The sequence below is a fragment of the Astatotilapia calliptera genome, chromosome 14 (assembly GCF_900246225.1).
Source record: "Astatotilapia calliptera chromosome 14, fAstCal1.2, whole genome shotgun sequence".
NCBI classification, from domain to species: domain Eukaryota; kingdom Metazoa; phylum Chordata; class Actinopteri; order Cichliformes; family Cichlidae; genus Astatotilapia; species Astatotilapia calliptera.
Genome location: NC_039315.1, coordinates 30,349,343 through 30,369,632, shown reverse-complemented (window position 1 = coordinate 30,369,632; position 20,290 = coordinate 30,349,343). Strand labels below are relative to the sequence as shown.

Sequence of the window (20,290 nt, the reverse complement as noted above, 5' to 3'; positions counted from 1 at the left end):
GTTATTGCAGTTTATAGCTCATTTAATGTTATGACTGTTCACCCAGGGACTGCAGGTGGAAATGAGCTAACAGCTAAATCTGGGACGAGGCGTTCTTGTACAAGATTAATGTTTTTGTGCTGACAAATAAAAAAGAAGAGTAAGTGTGAAGTGTCCACAATCCACACTGTTCCAGCTCATCAGTGAAACAGACAGGAGGTCAATTCATGGCCTGGATGTGCATGACTCACCTGCACTGATGATGGAGGAGATAATCACAGCAGCAGGATGACTTCAGAGGAACACAAATGCATGTTTTGTTTTTATGCACTGCATTCATTATATGGATTCAAATATTAGACTTTATCACTTTTACCTCCTCGCACAGAACTTCTGCACGATAACTACAGAAATGGCAACTCTTTATGTAACGAGACAGACTGTACAGACATCCCAGCCTCTGCTTCTGTCACATTAACACGTTTAGAGTTTGGGTGGAAAGGTCACCTGCCACTCTATAAACAGAATTATCTAGGATTTTCAGGGTAGACTAATTATCCTCTAAAGAGAGACGAACACAAAGAAAAAAAGATGAACAACCAAAGAATGCAGCCAAGATCTAATCTGCACTGCTGCATCGACCAGGCTCACAATAAGGAACACGGAGGGAAAAAAAGAGCCAAGCACAGCAGCAGCAAGCTGAGAATACCTCTGAGGACAGAGGCTTATCAATAAGAGCAAAATAGAGGAGAGTAGATTTTAAACAGACAAAACACACACACACACACACACACACACACACACACACACACACACACACACACACACACACACACACACACACACACACACACACACACACACACACACACACGATGAGCTCATGTGGGCAGTGTGTGACCCATAAGCCCAACTACAAAGAGATCTTAAATGGAAATGGAAAAACAGAATATAATCTTATTTTACCAAACAGAAGACAGATAAAATTTCAATTTGTCTGACTCGGTGTGTACTACAAAGAAATTTACTGCTACTGTGAGGAGAGAGCTGTTAAACCGCGGAGCCAAATCGAACCACACTCATTAGCGATATGAAGCTTTTTTTTTTCCCTACACAAAAACAGGAGATGGATTGACTCCAGCAGCAGCTGGCTCACAAACCAACACTACTCATAAAACGTTTTGTGAATACTGGCAGAACAGGAATAAAACAAACAACTAATTACAGGCGGTGAGAACACAATGCTGATCGAGCCAAAATGTCACCCTGAACTGATGAAAATGGGGAAACGCAACGCTATAGTCGGTTTGGATGGGATGACGGTTTTAAAGCCAGCGGAGTTAAAGATGGAGATGAATGGATGCAGATTACTTCTACTTGACTGCAGTAAAGGACAAAGCCTGCTGTGTGTTATCGCTTTGCTTTCCACCTCCACATCGAACGCTCTCTACTGATGCTATCTGAGGAAAAACCAGAGATAGTCAAAGAGAAGAGCGACTCATTCCAGTTGCAGTGCTCGCCGTCGCCTCACAACTTGTGCGCTCGTGCTCATTCAGAACAAAGTCAGCCGTCAAGCTACTCCTGCTCACATATTTATAGACACAAATCTCTCCTTTGTTTTATTTATTTATTTGGATGAGCCTCATCAAAAACTGAGATTGTCAGTAGCTAGATTTAACAGAAAATTTGATAAGTGGTTATTTTGAAAACTGGGATAAAGCACTAAAGAGTCCAGTATGATACACAGAAAACGTCTCTCGAGAGAGAAAATGTCGTTTTTCTTCCATCAGTGTTTATATCATTTGCATGTCATTCACCATGAGAGCAACTCTATCAGGTGTGTTCTTTGTTTTAAAGCCCTTCAAAGACACCAACTCCCATCAATTCATCGGAAACAGCAGCAGTCTTGGTATTTCAGACCAAGAAATGAGTCTAAATGCACCGAGTTACAACTACGGACATGCACACAAGACAGCTGATGATGTCTGCTGCTCAGTGAGCCACTCCCCTCATTAGAGAATTCCCTGACCAGAAATAACCTGCACATAACGTCATTTAATCGTAGTTTCTTTTAAGAAAATTTAAACCAGAAAGGAGATCTTACTCTCCGAGCCTGTGCTGGAGGGGTGAGCTCAGCTCTCTCTCACACAAACAAACACACACACTGCTCTTAGTGACACTGCCAGATAGAACCTAATGCTTTAAAGTACCTATGTTGACAACTCCTGTTGCACAAAAAAGAAATTAAAAAAATCATGTGTTGCTCTTCCAGTCATTATTGTTGGCATTTTTGATTGAAGCCTTTGAGATGACTATGACTGAGCGACAGAACGCCGTCACTCTGATAGATTGATGAGAGCAGCGATGTCTGAAAAGGGCTTGAGAGAGCTACCTGGAAACATCAGTGCTTCACTTCTTATAAAACCCCAGAAAGGCAAATCTACATTAGTACACAGGTACTTCTATATAATGGAATGTCTAACATGACAACAGCTACATATTTTATACTGCAGATACAACTTCACGAGAGGATGGAGGCTATAATCGTGGCTCTATAATTAGGCACAAATGAGCTCAGAATTTGAACGTACAGAGAAATCTCCAAAAGCAAACCCAAGAGGTTAAATAAGTGGGTGTTAAGATTCCCATGAAGGCACACACTGCTGCAGTTTGTGTTTCTCCAATTTGCATTGCATTCTGCCCTGAGTACTGTAGGAGCATCCCCCCCCCCACTATCATGATTATACATACTCCTTAACCAGGACTTGTCACCGTGTAAGTGGTTGCAGTGAGTGGCTACGTTTTAAAAGACCATTCAAACTTTTAAAATCTCCCACTATTCCCAGTACGTCCCTTTTACTCGTCCTCCTGTCATATTTAACTAAGAGCATATTCAAACTGAGAACCATGGTGCTGGCCTGTGCAAAGAGAAATTAATGAGCATGGAAGACCACCCTCGAGTGCAGTTAAGAGTTCAAGCTCTGCTGTTATAATGATAACTGGTCGAGATGAAAGTCTTCATTCTTAAAAGCAGTCAGTTCAAAACACATGTCCAGCTTCCCATTTCTCCAGTTAAAGCATTTCGATTGGTCAGTAGAGGCTGTCAATCATCTCACGGCTGACAGGAAATCAGTCGCTCAAGAAGGCAAAAGAGACCGAAAGCAAATCCCGGCTGAGCGGTGGAATCCAGATGGTCATCCTTCTACATATCTGAGCAGCTCCCGTTTCACATAAAACAAAGGCTGATTCCAGACCTGCCATTTAGTCCCCTTCCTGGTTTCCAAGGAGCAGCAGTGCCAAGATTCACAGTGTTTTGTAGCCCATCTGAGAAAAACTGAGAGCACTTTGAGAAGTTTGCCTGGTGGAAAAGGTCACAGGCTGTCTGTGCGGGCGTGACAGCTGTCACACACTCTGACCGGGTGGTCCCAACCTCGAGAGGGCACGGGCTTGTTGTGTGTGGAGCAGGGCCCGCAAACGCCCTGCCCACAGGCCCTGCAGTGGTGCTTCGACATGGCTGGAGTGAAAGGTTTGGAGCACTGGTTGCACTTGGTGATGTCCTGGTCTGGCACCCAGTAGTCTGGCCGAGCCACGTCCTTCACGAAACCTGAAGCGGACGGGCAAACAGAGAAGAGTGAGTTTAAGATTTTAAATCGGAGATTGGCTTTTTATTTTTTATTGTCTTAGAACATAAATGCATTGTTCATTGTGTGTGTGTTGGGAGGGGGGACTACTTCAAAGTGGAAGTCTTCTTTTTGTCCAGTGTTAACAAAGTTACATTCACCACCTAAGATGGCAACATGTAATATGTACCCATCTAACAGCATCTCCATTACAGCCCATTCAAACCCCTTTCAGCTCCACTAAAGAAAACTCTATCTTCCCTCTCTGTGTTTCTCTCTGTGTTTCTTAGAGAAGAAGATTATTTTTCTTGTACAAGAAGCTTTCAGGTTTAGGTTTGTAGTCTTGATCAGTCACAGTTGAGGCTTGTATTCCAGTAAACAGCTTGCGTGGAGGGACAAAGAGGGACTGCGTTTTCTGAAACACAAACCTAAACCTGACATTTTTGCCTGTTAATTAGTTTTTTTAACTGATCTGGACTAGCAAACTATAACCACCAGCCTTACACCCAATACCAGTTATCCATTATTCACAAGGCTATTCGCTACACTAGAAGCACCAAACCCCGCTGCTGTCATCAGAGGACAGACGATATATCCAGCTATCATCTGAGAACCTATGTGGTCACCATTGCAGTGCTGGTCAGGTTGGTGATTCAGAATCATTTATTTTAATCCCTTTGCCCAACATCCTATATATTTGGTTTTTCCTTCCTGGAAACCGTTCATTGAGGCTGACTTCACGCTATGTCCTTCACTCTGCAGGAGCACTCAGCCACTCAAACATCAGTTTCCACAATAAACTCTTGTGCCAAGTCTGAGGCTTTTACTCATCTGTGTTTTAGAGCAAGGTCGAGCAAATCCCAAATTGTGCCAAAGCGTTCTATTATTACCTCCACCGATGAGGTCATGTGACAGGTTGGATTTGTCTGTCTGAAAGCAGCATGATATAAAAATATATGCATTTAATATTTACTACACGTAGAGTTTGACAGAACTTAGAAGTTATTATATTTTTGATCTGGATTCACGAATTTTTGAAAGGATCTTTATTTTTTTATTATTAAAGGAGTTGAGACAAAAACGGGACATTTCACATCATATCTTTACAAATACATATAAAATCAAAGTTTGAAAAAAGGTAGGCGCTGTTTCGATCTGCAGCTGTGTTTCTGCTTATGATCAGAAGCCTATTGAGACTTTGGTACCAGCTTTAACTTAAAATCCACTGACTAACTGAATTTGTTGCCACTGTCACAGGTAAACTGGCTCTTGTTGCACTGATGTTGAAGCTTAGCAGTCTGGAATTTCATCACAGTTCATCAAACTAGTTTGACTTTAATTATACGTTAATTTAAACTGATACTGGTGGATAATATATAATTTTAGTGGTATTGCACAGACATGCACTCAGTTCTTGGTGGATGACAAACACCAGTATGCAAAATCACTCTGAAACCAACCATCCGATCATGTCCCAGATGTACCTACGCCTGTAGATTAGCCTATCCTAACACACTCATGGAGTGGTTGTGCTAAAACCAGGTATTAGAATTACCAACAAATATCTGAGTGGTGAGGAGACAATATAAAACAAGCTGCAGAGCACCAACAGACCATGTAATGGTAAAAGAAAAAAGCAGTGCTCACAGAGAGGGTAGTCCACAGCTGTGGTGACCATGTCCAGTGTCGACTGTGCCACCTCCGTCACCCTGCGAGCTATCAGACCACGAGGCTCCACCTTACAGACTAAACAAACAAGGTGTGTGTGAGAGACAAAGAAATCAAAACACAAAAGCAGTAATAACAACAAGTCAGGAGCCGCGACGACCAGCATCAAATGCATGAAAACACACAGTCTCACTGTTCGGTATGCACGCTGCAAATCCATGACACAGTATTTGCTCCCCTCGTGATACCGTGTTTTTTGTTTTTTTGTATATTTGTCACACTTAAATCTTTCAGACCAGACATTTATTATTAGACAAAGATAACCTGCTTAACCCTCTGGGTCTATATTTCACCTTTAAAAACTGTTTATCTTGCCTTGTTTGGTATCATTATTTTCAGCACAACCTCAAATAACTGGAATTTGAGTTATTTTTTCATTTTTATATACTATATTAGCACAATTGATCTAAATTTAGACAAAAAATTCTAAATCCGAGTAAAAAAAAAGTTATATTATTTACTGTAAAACCCACAAACATATTTAACGAATCATTTTCATAACTTGAAATGCAAATAGAAATTGTACATGTCTAAAAATTATGCACAAGTTTTGCAAACAACAAAGTTATCTGGTACTATTTAAAAATGCAGCCAAGGCCTCGGGCGTTTTTTATATAACCATTTAAATCTATTTACAGAACAATCAGGTGTGCTGCATCAAATAAGAAGGCACACTAATTATTTGTGTCAGTCCAAAAAAATAGTTTGTGTTCAGTATAAGACAGAGGAGAACACCACAGGCCTAAACCCTGCAGGTCTGACAGCAGGAGGTCCTGTTTTCCATGTGGGAACAGCGTTTACACTGGAATCTGCCTGTGGCCCATCGACACAATTCAAAAACTGGTATATAGTTTGAAGTCCGTACTTTCGACCCAGGTTTAAATGGAGACTCTGAGTCGCTGCATCTTGTAGCTGTGTCGTCTTGAATTGGTCATGTGATTTTGACGCGCCAGTGCGTCCGTCGACCCCAGAGGGTTAAATACAAAATGCAGTTTTTAACTCATGATTTCATCTAATAAGGGTTATACAAACCTAACTGGCCCTATGTAAAAAAGTAATTGCCCCATCTTTATAAATCATGAATTAACCACATATTTGTGTAGACTGACTTTGACTTTACTAGCTACACCCAGGCCTGATTACTGACAGACCTGTTTAATCAAGAAATCTCTTAAATAGAACCTGTCTGACAAAGTGAAGTAGCCTAAAAGATCTCAAAAAGCAGCACATCATGCCACAACCGAAAGAAACTCAAGAGCACACGAGAAACAAACTCACTGACATCTATCAGTCTGAAAAGGGTTACAAATCCACTTCTAAGACTTCGAGACTCCAGTGAACCATGGTGAGAGCCATTATCCACAAATGGAGAAAACTTGGAAGCGTGGTGAACCTTCCCAAATGTGGCCAGCCAGCCATATTACTCCAAGAGCGCATCAATGAGTCATGCAGGAGGTAACAAAAGACCCAGAACAACATCTAAAGTACTTCAGGTCAACTTGTCTCGCTTAAGGTCAGAGTTCACATTGAGTCTTATTGTGGAGTTCATGACTCAACATTAAGAAAGAGACTGGACAAAAATGGCAACAATGTGAGTGACAGTCACATAAATAAACCACCAATGCTGAATTAAAACAATTCTGCAGCGAAGAGTGGGACAAAAGTTCTTGATGCCAAGGGTGGCACAACCACTTATCAGGTTTAGAGGCAATTACTTTTTCACAAGTGACCATGGAGATCTGGATAACTTTCGTCCTTCAATAACTAAAATAACAAATAAAAACTGCATTTTTAAAAATTTACTCAGGTTATCATCGTCTAATATTAAAATTAACAGCATTGTATACACAGGTGTGCGTGTCACATAACATTAAGTGTAAATGTGGGCTCACCTGTAATTGAGTGCTTAGCGACTACAATGATGAAAGACATTTGTCTAATGTAACTCTAGGTTTAGGCTCGTCCAGCAGTTTAACTGACAGCTTGTTTCTGTCTTACCCTGGCTGTTGGTGTCAGGAGGACCTCCCTGGCGGTAGCAGGCCTCACACACCCTGACAGGACTGTTGCCCCAGCCCCTCTCTGGCACCGGCATCCTGCGGCTGGAACAAGGATGGCAGAAACCCTCCCCACATGATCGACAGTGATGCTTCCTTTCAGCCTCCTTGAACTCCTTTTGACATCCATGACAGGCCTGAGGGGAAAGAGGGAGGGGGATACAGTGATGGCAGATATCACACCGACAGACACAAGTCAATGAAGACCAAAAATTTAACCACTTAGAACTGCTATAGTTATTCTAGTGCCTTATGTTGTGTTTCTAAATGTTAGCCCTTCATACTCACAGTGATCTCTGTATTAGGTCTCCAGTATGGAGGTGCCACCTGGTCAGTAATCCAGGCAGTGACGGCTTTGGTGGGGCCAGTACCGTACTCTGACACTGACTGAATCACATAGTTCATCCCATCCAAGACCCTCTGGGCAGCATTTTGGTGGCTGGTTAGAAAAGCGTCAGACTGAAGAAAGACACGAGTGTGATCTCAATTAAAAGCTTGATAAAGAGGATGATGGGCAAATTAAGTGCCCATTAGTGATTCCACCATCATTTCTACAGTCACAAGTGCAAATCAGCTGAAGTGAATCATCTTAACCCCCAGAATTTCTTGCAGTTTAGCATTTAATATCAGAATTACCGTATGAGGCCAATAACTGGGAACTCCCAGTTGCAGGGAGGAAGGCAATGATGGTGTTATAGCATGGCTCAACAGTCCAAGTGTTTCACTTAAATTTACATCTGACAAAACATGCGAGCATCCTGTTTTGTCTGTGTGCAGAGAAAGCTTAGCTGCAGGCTCTCTCTATAGCAGCAATGCCTGCAGCATGCAGGGATGAATCCAAACTGATGGCACAGGGTGTACTCCACCACACCTCAAACGTTTAGTTGCTACTTATTTAGATTAGCAGAACTAAAAGTAAATATATTAAATAACACCCCAACCCATAACGAGACAGCCTAAAGAAATGAATTTAACCATTACAGAATATTTTTTCTCTAGGGCAGTGACAAAATATGACAGTACCTTACTGAGTGTCAGGACAACAATCACTAAAACAATTTGCCTCTGCTTTAATTACAGGCAACAAAAATCCAAAACAGTATTTCAGTACTGCGTGCTTATTTTACAAAGACTAAAAATATGTAACATAAAACCAACAGGTGCTATTTTTTACACTCTCCACAAATTCTTTTGATGTTTTTTGTGAAATAAACATTATTAAATATAAACATGAGTTAAGCATGTTTTAGTACTCACATCCTCCCAGACGTGCTTGACCTCTGATCGCACCACACCACTCTCTGGGTCCTGGTTTCCCATCCAGTACTGTCTGCTGCGGTAGATTACCCCACAGCTAGCACACTCCAACACATATCTGAAAGAGGGACGAGAGGAACAAGGCAGCAGACAGTGGAAGTGAGATTATTGGCTGAAAGGCAAAGAGGAGTGTGAGCGTCCGCCTAAGTGTGTATATGTGAGTTTCCATACCCTGACCAGGCGTATTTGGCCAGTCCAAACCAGGGATTATCAGACGAAGCTGATGTTTTGGGCACAACAATCACCTCTCTGCCAGCTTCATAGCACCTCTGGACATGCAACACAAAACAGATGTAAACAACAACAACATACAGGTTCACCAAAACTAGCAGTGAAATTCTGTTCTTACCTTACAGATGAGGACCTTGTTGTTGTACTGGTGTGCATACTGGCAGAGTCCATCTGCCATGTGGGGAACTCTGTCTCTCAGGTGGTTCATTCCATTTTTACAGCGAATGCTGGAGAGTCGACATGACAGATATTAGAGTTGGTGAAGGAGAGGGGGATTTGTAAGAAACCTATGGTTACAGTGCACTCATTCTGAACAAGTGTTATAATTTCTCACACACACGCTGCTCTCAGGTTTTAGGAAAGAACAAGGAAGAAGAGTAGCTAAGAAGCAAAGTAGGTTTCTCTTCACCAAAACCAAAACATGGAAAAAGAATTAGCACTTATGCATCCCACTGAGGAGATAGTTAACATCCACAAGAAAAGCAGAGGATTCCCATTTTTAAAGAATACTGTTCTCTACTGTGATTCAGTCACAGAGACAGTAAAAGGCTGTTGTTCTGAGATGGAAAACTAGAACTATTTGGATCAAACTAAATGAGAAAAAACTCAGGAAAGGTGTGGTTATAATAACAGTCCATCCAAGGTGATTAGGTAATCTGCAAACACCCAGCGCTGGAGATGAGTACAGTTTCCAGATCAACAATAATAATACACACTTCTCACACATTCCCAACTATGCAATCTAAATATTTCAGGTTTAGGTTGACCATCCATCCATCCATCCATCCATCCATCTTCATCCGTTTTATCCGGGGCCGGGTCGCGGGGGCAGCAGCCTAAGCAAAGAGGCCCAGACCTCCCTCTCCCCAGCCACCTCCTCCAGCTTATCCGGGGGAATACCAAGGCGTTTCCAGGCCAGCCGAGAGATATAATCTCTCCAGTGTGTCCTGGGTCTGCCCCGGGGCCTCCTCCCGGTGGGACATGCCTGGAACACCTCACCCAGGAGGCGCCCAGGGGGCATCCTTGTCAGATGCCCGAACCACTTCAGCTGGCTCCTTTCGATGTGGAGCAGCAGCTGCTCTACTCTGAGCCCCTCCCGGATGGCCGAACTTCTCACCCTATCTCTAAGGGAGAGGCCAGCCACCCTTCGGAGGAAGCTCATTTCTGCCGCTTGTATCCACGATCTCGTTCTTTCGGTCACTACCCACAGCTCGTGGCCATAGGTGAGGGTAGGGACGTAGATCGACCGGTAAATTGAGAGCTTCGCTTTTACACTCAGCTCCCTCTTCACCACGACGGACCGGTGCAACGTCCGCATTACTGCAGCTGCAGCCCCAATCCGTCTGTCGATCTCCGGCTCCCTTCTCCCATCACTCGCAAACAAGACCCCGAGATACTTGAACTCCTCCACTTGGGGCAGGAACTCATCCCCGACCCGGAGTGGGCACTCCACCCTTTTCCGGCTGAGAACCATGGCCTCAGATTTGGAGGTGCTGATCCTCATTCCCGCTGCTTCACACTCGGCTGCGAACCGTTCCAGTGCGAGCTGGAGGCCCTCACCCGATGAAGCCAACAGAACCACATCATCTGCAAAAATCAGAGATGAGATTCTGAGGCCACCAAAGCGAAAGCCCTCCGCCACTTGGCTGCGCCTAGAAATCCTGTCCATAAAAATTATGAACAGAACCGGAGACAAAGGGCAGCCCTGGCGAAGCCCATCACCCACCGGGAACGAGTCCGACTTATTGCCGGCAATGCGAACCAAGCTCTTGCAACGGTTGTATAGGGATCGAATGGCCCGTAGCAATGGGCCAGACACCCCATATTCCCGCAACACCTCCCACAGGACACGGTCGAATGCCTTCTCCAAGTCCACGAAACACATGTAGACTGGTTGGGCAAACTCCCATGCACCCTCAAGTATCCTGGAGAGGATAAAGAGCTGGTCGAGTGTTCCGCGACCAGGACGAAAACCGCATTGTTCCTCCTGTATCCGAGGTTCGACTAACCATACGTTCAAATTTTAAGGACCAGTTCTAGCTCTTGTGTGTAGACAGCATTACTGACTTACTTGCAGCTGAGACAGAGAGCTGAGCAGGTGAAGTATTCATCTGGGAAGAAGGAGTACAGTGTCATCTTTTCATCTGATAGTTCTCCACAGAAACGCTCACTCAGAGCCTTGTTGAAACAAAAACAGAAGGGATTAGAAGACAGAGAACTAGATGGGAGCTGAAAAAAGGCTGAGGAGACACAAAGGAAGGATTAAAAAGAATCATATGCTTTTTCTTAAAAGGCCTCTAATATGGTGCTTCTTCACTTACTTCTAGTGCATGAAACACTATCCCAGGCTGGCGGGGGGACCGTGTATGAGTGTTCTTCACTTGCTGCTTGATGGCCTCTAGCAGCCCGCTATAGTCTGTGGGCGGTGTGATCGTCTGAGTGCCTACGTACTGCACTGAGCTGAAGGCCTCTGTCCCCAAACCCAGGTCATGAAAACGCTTCTGGAGGAGTGTGTCTGCATAGCCGGCCATCTTTGAGTCTACAACAGGAAGGAAAGACAATAACATTGAAATCTGTGACACAGGAAATTACAACCAAGGGAAATAATTATCCTAAAGTTCTGCTTGGAAGTACCTTGGCCCAGGAGTTGCGTGTGTGTCGTTTCCTGGAAGATGATGACTGCAGGCCCCAAAGAGGACAGGGGTACATCCAGACCACAGCGGGTGGACAGGGCCCTTAGCTCTGGGGTGAAATGCTTCAGGTATGCCCCTGAGGCACTACTCAGGAACTGGAACATGTCATTGTGAAGACGCTCTGCCCGTGTGCGATACACCACTATATCCGACACTGCCAGCACCTGAAATTGAAATAAAAATGTATCTGGAAATAAGATGACTTGCTTATATCATGAAAACATTGGAAATGAGAAATAAAGTGAGTTTCACTGTTCTGTTTACATGATTAGGATGTGACCATTACCTCAGCAGAACAAGCAAAGAAGACAATACTAGAAGTCAGCACACAAAATCACAGACTCCTCCAATTATTCCACCCAAACCAAGCAGCAACCGCTAAATTTACCTTCAGCAGCAGCCGCATTCTCTGGTTCTGATTGGCTGCGGCTCCCAAGAGGCCCTCTGTATCCAGCGCAATGAGGCTGAGAGTGGGGTTGTAAGCAGCCCAAACTCCCACAGTACAGGAGCTGGGGGACTTGGAGGTGTAGAAAACAGTCTCGCCATCAAACAGGACGTGGTTAAGCGTGTGGGACTTGCCATCACCGGTGTTTCCAAAGATGGAGAGGACCTTGACGCCCGCTACGTCGGCACAGCCAAGTCGCTCCACGAACTCTGCCTCATCCCGGACCTATAGGATAAGAGGAGAAAGAGCACCAAGAGACAGGCTGGTTACAGAGATGAGCTATTTTGTGGCACCGTGGTACAATTGGGCAAATTACTTTTACTGATTCTTTATGAACGGTATTATTTATTTTAAACAAAGAAACCAAAAACAAAACAAAAAAAGAACTGCGGGGGATTAGTCACTTCAATCTTAACGCTGGTTGTTCATACAGATTACCTTAAGTACACAAGAAAACATTATCTCTTGTACTTTGTAACACTGTGATGGTGCCTTCCATGTGGGTCAACTGTGCTGTATGACTCACCAGGGACTTTCCTAATAGCAACCCTGTCTGCTGTTGTGCTGCTCTTATTTACAACTTAAATTTAATGTTTTTTCACAGTATTATAAGCAAGACACCATCCACACGTTAAAGCCACGGGCTGTATACAGACAAAGGCTAAAAAGACAAGAGGCTAAACACGACGAACATCCAAACACGCTGTTTAACGTCGCATTAGCAAAGCGTCGTGAAGTAGCTAAAGCCTCAACAAACTTGCTTTATTAGCTTCAAGACAAAAAGATCGATTTAGCGCTGAAAGCAGATTTGGCTCATCCAACATTTTTTTCTTTTCGTGACAAAAGATAGTTAAGGGCCTTCCGTAACAGGAGTCTTCCCCTTTCTAGCCTAGCGGCTAACTGTTAGCCGCCGTTAGCTCAGCTGATGTTAGCTAACTTTACCTGCAGGTTTTCTTGCTCGTCCACGAGCAGGAAGCTCCGGCCGCCGCCGTTGGGACGGTCCTCTGGCTTCAATGGACTGATCGACAAACTATCCATTTCTTTCATCAGTATATCGGACATCGTTGTTCACTTAATTGAAACGCATTTGTGGCAGCAGCACCAAAGAGCAAAGGGAAAGTTTAACATGACGCCTACCTGTCGGTCAATCACAACAACAGCGCGTGGACTGTAGGAGGAGCCAGATGGGGCCACGCAGGGCAGCAACGTAAGACGCGCTTGTTTGACTTTGGTCTAAACATGAGCACCACCGTGTGGTCAGCCGCAATACAGCACCTCACATGCCATTCAACAAACTTCCTTCATCAGGGAATGAGAAAGCATAAAATAAAACCGAGTGGACCCATGTGACCGGTCTTTTGTGGCCCCTAATATATATTATTATTATATTTTTTTCTTATTTAGGATTAATGATGTGAACCAAACACAAATAACGTTCATCTAACATTTCTTGCTACGTTAATACAAAATAACACATTTATTATTCTTCACAACTAAAGAATAACGCACAAAATCAAAGTTTCCTTAACTGACAGAGAGTATTTTATCGGAGCGGTGCTTCCATGCTAGAGCTGCTTGCTAATGTTCATTAAATATTTGTTAGCACAGATCTATAAATATCACATGTCACTGGCTTCAGAGCGGCGCCACTGCTGCTAACATGACATGGAGAAAGAAATTCCAGCATTGCTGCTCTAACGGCTCTGAGTCCTTCCTTCCTTCCTCCCTCATCTCCTCCCTCCCTTCCTTCCAATGTCTAGGGAGTGGAAAATGCCAGCCCAGGCTTTGGCATAGTCGCTTTAACACCCTTGTCTCTAGCCTGAGTCAAATAAAATCGCCACCTGGGACAGATCCAGCAAAAGATGTAGTAAGGGCAAGAAAACGAGCGAGAGGGGGAAGGATGCAATAAAGGATGGCGTGGTTAAGGATTTAGAGAGGGTCCCGGCCTTTCTCCGGGCTCAACTATGAGAGACAAATGTCTGAAAGAATCAATTATAGGCCTACTCCCAACCCATCACCCCTGATTAATGAATAATTAAAGCTTCTCATTGCAGGGCTATCTAACATCCATGAGGCCATGAAGCCGCTAAGATTACGCAGAAACAACTTCTCTTGATTTTCAACAAATGACTATACAGACCTGTCCTCAGTTTCCTTAACAAAACAGGTAAACATCTTTGTATGCAGTTTGTGCTTTTTGCTACTCGAGTATCCAGTTATTCCCTTTACAGTGCATTTAATATGATATCTGACCCAAATTTGCACCCATATCCACAATCATACCTCTGTAAACAAACACAATTTAGTGTTTAGCTGCTATAAGAGCCAGAGTCATCATCATCACCCAGACAAGGGAACGATGCTTATAGGAGAGACTGACAGAAAGTCCTGCAACCCAACCTCAACATAACTGTGGTGGATTTTCTTCTTCTTCTTTCTTTTCTATAAATTCGGATGGGGGGTATGGGGGGCATTGCCCTAACAAGTCCGAGGCGGGACCGTGGTCCACTTAAACCGCTACCCCCGCTGGAACTTGTAGTACTGTGCTCCTCGGCGCGTCTCATGTTGACATGCATAAAAACTACACTTCCCCAAAGCTGTCACAGAGCGCTCCCGCCTCCCATTGGCTGGCCGCTCCAGCCGCAGCCCCAGAGAATGAATGAAATTGAAATAGCTGCTACATTACATGTACAATACCGGGCTCTGCAGTGTTGCATTCTATCATACTATATCAAAATGGCCACAGCGGTACAGAACCCCCTCAAATCGTAAGTACAACACGTTTCCTGAGTGTTTGCGCTTTTTTCGGTCATTGTGCATGCTGTCACTGTCAATTTAAGCCCCTCAATTTCCCACATATTTCCCCAGCATGATTACCAACGCGTCTATATGCATGCAGTGCATACAGCGGAGAATGAGATAACGTCAGGAGAGGCGAATCAGCCCCGGAGAAAAGTTAGATTTAAAGCTGATGGAGGTTTCTGGGAGGTTTTTTCGGGCATGAGTGGTGGGGGGATTATTGCGCGCTCCGATGCAATTCATATAATCATTTCTCTGAGCCGACAGCAGCGTGTGTGCAGGGATATGGAGGAATGCTGGAGGTAGATTTGGGTGACCCGGTATGTCCCTTGCCAGTGTAGCCAGCCAAGATCACGGCCAAAGCCGGGCTGGAGTGGCAAGGCTGTCCGGGAGGAAGGGGGATGGTTTAGATGGCTTTACAGTACCTGTGTGTATATTTTGTTGAAGGGGGGCTGAGAGGAGGTAAACAAGTAGACTGAACGAAGTGCTCCGTTCCCGGGTTTTTAGGCTGCAGCGTTACCTTTACCGCCGGACCTCTTGGAAACGTATAGTGCGAGGTAAATAACGCTCCTCGAAGACTTGCTTTCATCTTCGGCGCTTAGAATAAAGCCTGGAATCCAACCCAAAGCCCGGCGCTTTACATTTAGTGCAGCTACATCACAGCGGACATTTATCTCCACTGACAGACGTTAAAGCGGCGGGTTTCCCCGTGAAGTTTCTTCCGCGATGATCCCCTTTGTGCAGTTTTTTTTTGGGTGGTGGGGGTGGTGGGAGTGGAATGTCTTTTTTTTGTTTTTTTGTTTTTTGTTCTGAGACTGGTTTCAGCGGAATGCAGACGCCTGCTGCCCGCCTCAGCTCCCGGCCAAAAAGGTGGCTGATGTGCGTCTGTCAGCGGGTACGCACGTTCAGCCAAAAAAACAAAAAAAAACAATAGCTCGAGTACCTTGGAGTGTTTGAGCATACAAACGCTCCAGCTCAGGCAGTTTGAAACAAAGAAAAGTCACAAGACCTATGTGCCAAAGGAAGGAGGGAGGGGGGGAGGCACATCGGATGCTGTGCAGGTTTTTACCTGAGCAGGGAGATGGGATATAGTGTCTGTCTGTCAGCTTCTCCGAGAGGCGACATTTCGCGCATTTCCATGAACGACTGCCCTGTACGTGCCTGCTGTGAAAAGCTCCTCACAGGAGAGAGGGAACTGGATTTGTAACGGTGCTGATTGGTCAGCAAGCCCTGATTGACTGTGATGGTATTTTGGGGGTGTTTTGGTTCAAAGTACTTGAACTACAACGCAACGCAGGGACCACAGATATAACGCAAACACGCAGGAGATGAATCATTTATTTTTGGTTTATATATGCTCTAAAGGGCAGGTATGTGGCAATGCCGATGACGGGACGAGAATGGATGGGTGGAAAAGGATGAAGGCTCCTCTTCTCTCCTCCACAGGATCCAAGCAAAGAAAAAGTGTGTCCAGATTGTTCCCAGAGGCCCTCAGTGGCACCATGTCAGGGGATTAAATTGACTCATTTGCATGGAGTACACACCAAGACACACAAACAGAGAACACAGGGTTTTGGTACAAGGAGGAGAATAGAATGAGGGGTGGGGGGAGTGTACAAAAGACAGCAAAGTAAGTGGTTAGAAAGAGTGACTAATGAACTACAGCCCAATTTTGAGTGGACTTACACTGATTTCTTTTTAAGTGCTTCAAGTTAGACCAGAACCTCCATATTGTTAGCCAGTATCAACCCTGCAGGGATGCTGGATTCCCTTAAAGCACGTGAGAAGAGGACAAAGCTGGATGTATTTATTTATTTATTACACAAGGCCACAGCAATCAAAGCGGCCTTTAATATCTCACCAACTGCATAAATGCCATCATTACGCAGTGTGGGTTTAACTGTGTTCCAGTTACCGCTCTGCAATGGGCTTTTAAACAAGCCCTTGTAATTAGCATGTCTACAAACAAACTTGCTATTAGAGGCTTACAAATTAGGGGCCCATCCAGTAAAATGGGCCAAACAACCAGCAAAATTGGGTTCAAAGTCAGCCCTAATAGGGTGGCTGAGCCCTGCGCGCCTGGAGACGATGCCTGTTGTGCCCATGAATGTCCCCAGACCTTGCTGGATCTCTGCGGCGAATTAGCTTTAATTCAGTGTATATAAATCTTTGGGAAGCTGCTGGTCCCCACTGTCCAGCTGAGTGTGAGCGGGACACTGTGACAGCCAGTCTACGTGAGTGGAGGTATGGTGGAGGGTTGATGTGCAACAGCAAATGAGGGGAGGAGAACACCGAGCTCCATTCAATCTGCTGGGCATTTCCCTACCAGCCCTTCTCCCTGTCTATCACTCTCTCTCTCTCTCTCTCTCTGCTGGATTAGACTCGTTTATAATCTCTCTTTCTCCCTCCCTTTTACTTCCTCTCTGTCCTCCCATCACCCTGCTGCCCTCTCTTCCACTATATGCCTCCCTCCTTCTTCGCCGCTTTCCCCATCCATCACTAGTTTTGCCATCTCTCGTTTTTATTCAGCCATCTCCTTTCTCTCTCTCCCTCTCTCTCTTTTTGTTGTCCATTTTCCTTCTTTTTGGCCTCAAACCATCTGAGCCCTCTCCCCTCCCACCACTCTTCTTTACATTGTGAATCAAGGCATGGCCACTCTTTTAATAAACTACATCGATGAGAAATTCCTACGCATTCTCTCAGATCCCTCGAAACTCCGTTATATAGCTTACAGCTAAGAGTTCCTTAAGATGTATCTACTGTATATTTGGGCCATCCACTGCCAAGAAAGGGCTTTTAGTATACTGTCACCACATTATATAATGTTTCATAAGAGTTATGGTGTTTACAAAAGACACCCTGAATATTTGGGCTTCTGGATGTCTGCTTATAAGTCATCTTTAAAATCCTCTGCAGATGAAAGTCTTTCGGGAGGAGAGCGCAATTAAGTGAAATTTCAGACTTTGCAGCAATCACTTAAAGGCACAGGTGGCAGAACTGATCAAAATGACAGTGGATGGCGTGTGCATTTCCACGATATTACTTCCCCGTGCTGGTTAGAGAGGGAGATGTAGATAGTTGCGCGCTGTGGCACTGGCAGCAGTCGTGGTGGCAGGGCCCTATATGATATTATTTCTGCCCTGCCTGACTGAGCTAAATGAGTTCCGTGTAATAACCGGCTCTGTGTGCAAACAGCCCCGCGTGATGGCTGAAGCCACAGCCTGAGCATCCATTTCTAGATCTTTCCCTCTCCTTTCAATCTCTCCCTTTCATTCCCTCACTCGCTCATTTGTGTGGCATCGCGCGTGTGTACGGAGGTAGACAGGAAGGCACACAAACATGCACACACTGTTGCACTCTCTCATTTCCTCTCTTACTCTCAGTTTTTTTCTTCACCCGTATGGGAGTAAGCCTGAGGTCTGATGTTTTTAAGGGTATTTCTTTTTCCGACTTATTCCTTTCATCATCCCCTTATTTAGACTTTCTATCTGTTTTACTTTTTTTATGAAGACAGGAGAGAGAGAAACACACACACAGAGTGTGTGAGAGAGAGAGCGAGAAAGAGAGAGACATAGATAAGTATTTTTAGCTCTATGACCTATTTCTCCAGTGCTACCTAACTGACTGTCAGTCAGCTGCACTGCTTTGGGACTTTGCGTGATTTCCAGCTAGGGAATTTGGAATTTGTAGTTCTGTTTGGTTGGAACTTGAAGTCCAAACTAAAGGCGTGGTAGGAAAGGAACAGAATATATTAAGCCTCTAGTCTCCTCAACATTATTTCTTCTCTCTTGTCAGTCCCCATTTATATTATTCCCAGTGTCTGTGCGCGTCCACTGGTTCCCTATCAGGAGTTGTTGAGGGAGGAGTCAACAAAAAACCCCAGTGCCTGCTTTCCTCTGCAGCACTTTAATAAGGATGCACAGTGGTGTGGGGAAGTGGGGGTCTGTAGGTTTGGTGGGGTGGGCTGGGGGCCACTAATAAACACACACACGTAGCCACACATGCAGACACACGTGCGCACCCAGATACAGAGGTAGGGAATCCATCGCCTTAATAAGAGGCCAAGTGCAGTGGTGATAAATCTCACCTGAAGGAGCTGTTCACAGGCAGATTGCCTTACCCTGATGTACTGCCCTCAATGCACACTGCAGCCAGTTATAGGCTATATACACCCACCCACGCGCGGGGATGTATGCGCACGCAAACACAAACAATCAGCGCGCATAAACAGGCACGCACGAGCGATAGCCGCACGCATATGTAGAGACAAACAAACGCAAGCGGCAATCGTGAACAGACACATGGACATGGTGGGCCTGTGATTCACAGATTTAGAGGGTTTCTCGGAGAACCACACCCAGCGGACAAGCAGGCAGACGCACAACTCTTCATTAAAATCGCATGCAGCAGGTAACACAAAGCGCTGACAGAAACGACACGATCTGTTGCACGGCCCTGCCTGTTTCTGCCTCCCTCCGTCAGATCTCTCGTCATGTTCAAATATGCAAACAGTCAGTTGCAGACACACACACAAACACTCGTGCACATACACACATGGCCATACCCAGTGCTGTGACAGCCATTCGAGGAAACTGACGCTTTCCAGCTGGTAGCGTGGCAGACGTCCGCTCCTGCACAGACACAGCCACACTCACACTCCTGTCTGTCCATCTGTCTGTCTGTCACTGTCAAACTGAATGTGCGGCCTCTTTGTCTTTTTCTGACTGGCGTGCACGCTCTCAGTCACACACACACACACACACACACACACACACACACACACACACACACACACACACACACACACACACACACACACACACACACACGTTTTCATTAACCTGCATACAGGAGTAGGACTGCATTAGTGCATGCACTCCAAATGTATGTGTCTCACTCTTCAACCCAATTTTTTTTTACTCTTGATCTGCGTTTGCCAGACCACATCTCTCTACAATACTTCATCAATATGCATGCAATATCTGCTAGTGTGTGTTCACGGGCAGCCATCCACACATATTTCAGTAGCCCAGCCTAGATATACTATATACACATACAAATATCTATATATTCCTACTACTGCAGCCTTGCAGTCTTCAGAAGAACAGAAAAATGTGTTGCTGTGAACAAGTGCACATGCACACACAGAAAGAAGAGAGAGAGAGAGAGAAAAAGACAAATCATTCGACTGAGAGAGAGAGAGAGAGAGAGAGAGAGAGGAGAGTGGAAAAGAAATTGAATTGGGGATGGTGAGGGTGGAGGGGCATGAGGAGGAGGAGGGGTGAATTGGTAAGGGTGATATTGCATAGTTTAATCTGTTGAGTTCAGCCATGGAGGGGCTGGGGTGGGGGAAGGGGAGGCACGGAACAGTGGTAGGCTGCCTGATATTAGTTCTCCTCTGCGAGCACACACACACACACACAC

At 44.9% G+C, this 20,290-nt stretch overlaps 2 protein-coding genes across 4 annotated transcripts in view; one reads left to right on the top strand and one right to left on the bottom strand.

Moving 5' to 3' along the window:
- Positions 1-1,587: 1,587 nt before the first annotated feature.
- Positions 1,588-13,270, bottom strand: LOC113036442 (zinc finger FYVE domain-containing protein 1). 2 transcript variants are annotated; one of them, XM_026192806.1, is made up of 12 exons: positions 13,205-13,270; positions 12,011-12,292; positions 11,564-11,786; positions 11,251-11,468; positions 11,001-11,107; positions 9,048-9,156; positions 8,870-8,967; positions 8,639-8,756; positions 7,670-7,840; positions 7,326-7,518; positions 5,247-5,345; positions 1,588-3,583 (listed from the first exon to the last, which is right to left on the bottom strand). In XM_026192806.1, exons 2-12 carry the CDS (start codon positions 12,026-12,028, stop codon positions 3,351-3,353), a joined length of 1,587 nt encoding a protein of 528 aa, XP_026048591.1. In that variant the 5' UTR covers positions 12,029-12,292; positions 13,205-13,270; the 3' UTR covers positions 1,588-3,350. The 2 variants fall into 2 exon arrangements, with proteins under 2 accessions (XP_026048591.1, XP_026048590.1); XM_026192805.1 differs by having other exon boundaries at positions 13,010-13,267.
- Positions 13,271-14,172: 902 nt separating this feature from the next.
- dpf1 (double PHD fingers 1) overlaps positions 14,173-20,290 on the top strand; it is a 49,298-nt gene continuing 43,180 nt past the window's right edge. Inside the window, exon 1 of one of the 2 annotated variants that reach the window (XM_026192582.1) lies at positions 14,173-14,835. In XM_026192582.1, the coding sequence (XP_026048367.1) occupies positions 14,522-14,835 (314 nt within the window). In that variant the 5' untranslated portion in view covers positions 14,173-14,521. The remainder of the gene's footprint in view (positions 14,836-20,290) is intronic. The other variant, XM_026192583.1, reaches the window with a different exon arrangement.

Excerpts from the sequence above, each read along its gene's own strand:
- LOC113036442 (XM_026192805.1), bottom strand. The coding sequence starts at position 13,129 with ATGTCCGATATACTGATGAAAGAAATGGATAGTTTGTCGATCAGTCCA. Across the intron at positions 7,519-7,669 it reads GACCTAATACAGAGATCACT|GCCTGTCATGGATGTCAAAA; the intron begins GTGAGTATGAAG and ends CTTTCCCCTCAG. Across the intron at positions 5,346-7,325 it reads TCCTGACACCAACAGCCAGG|TCTGTAAGGTGGAGCCTCGT; the intron begins GTAAGACAGAAA and ends TTGTTTGTTTAG.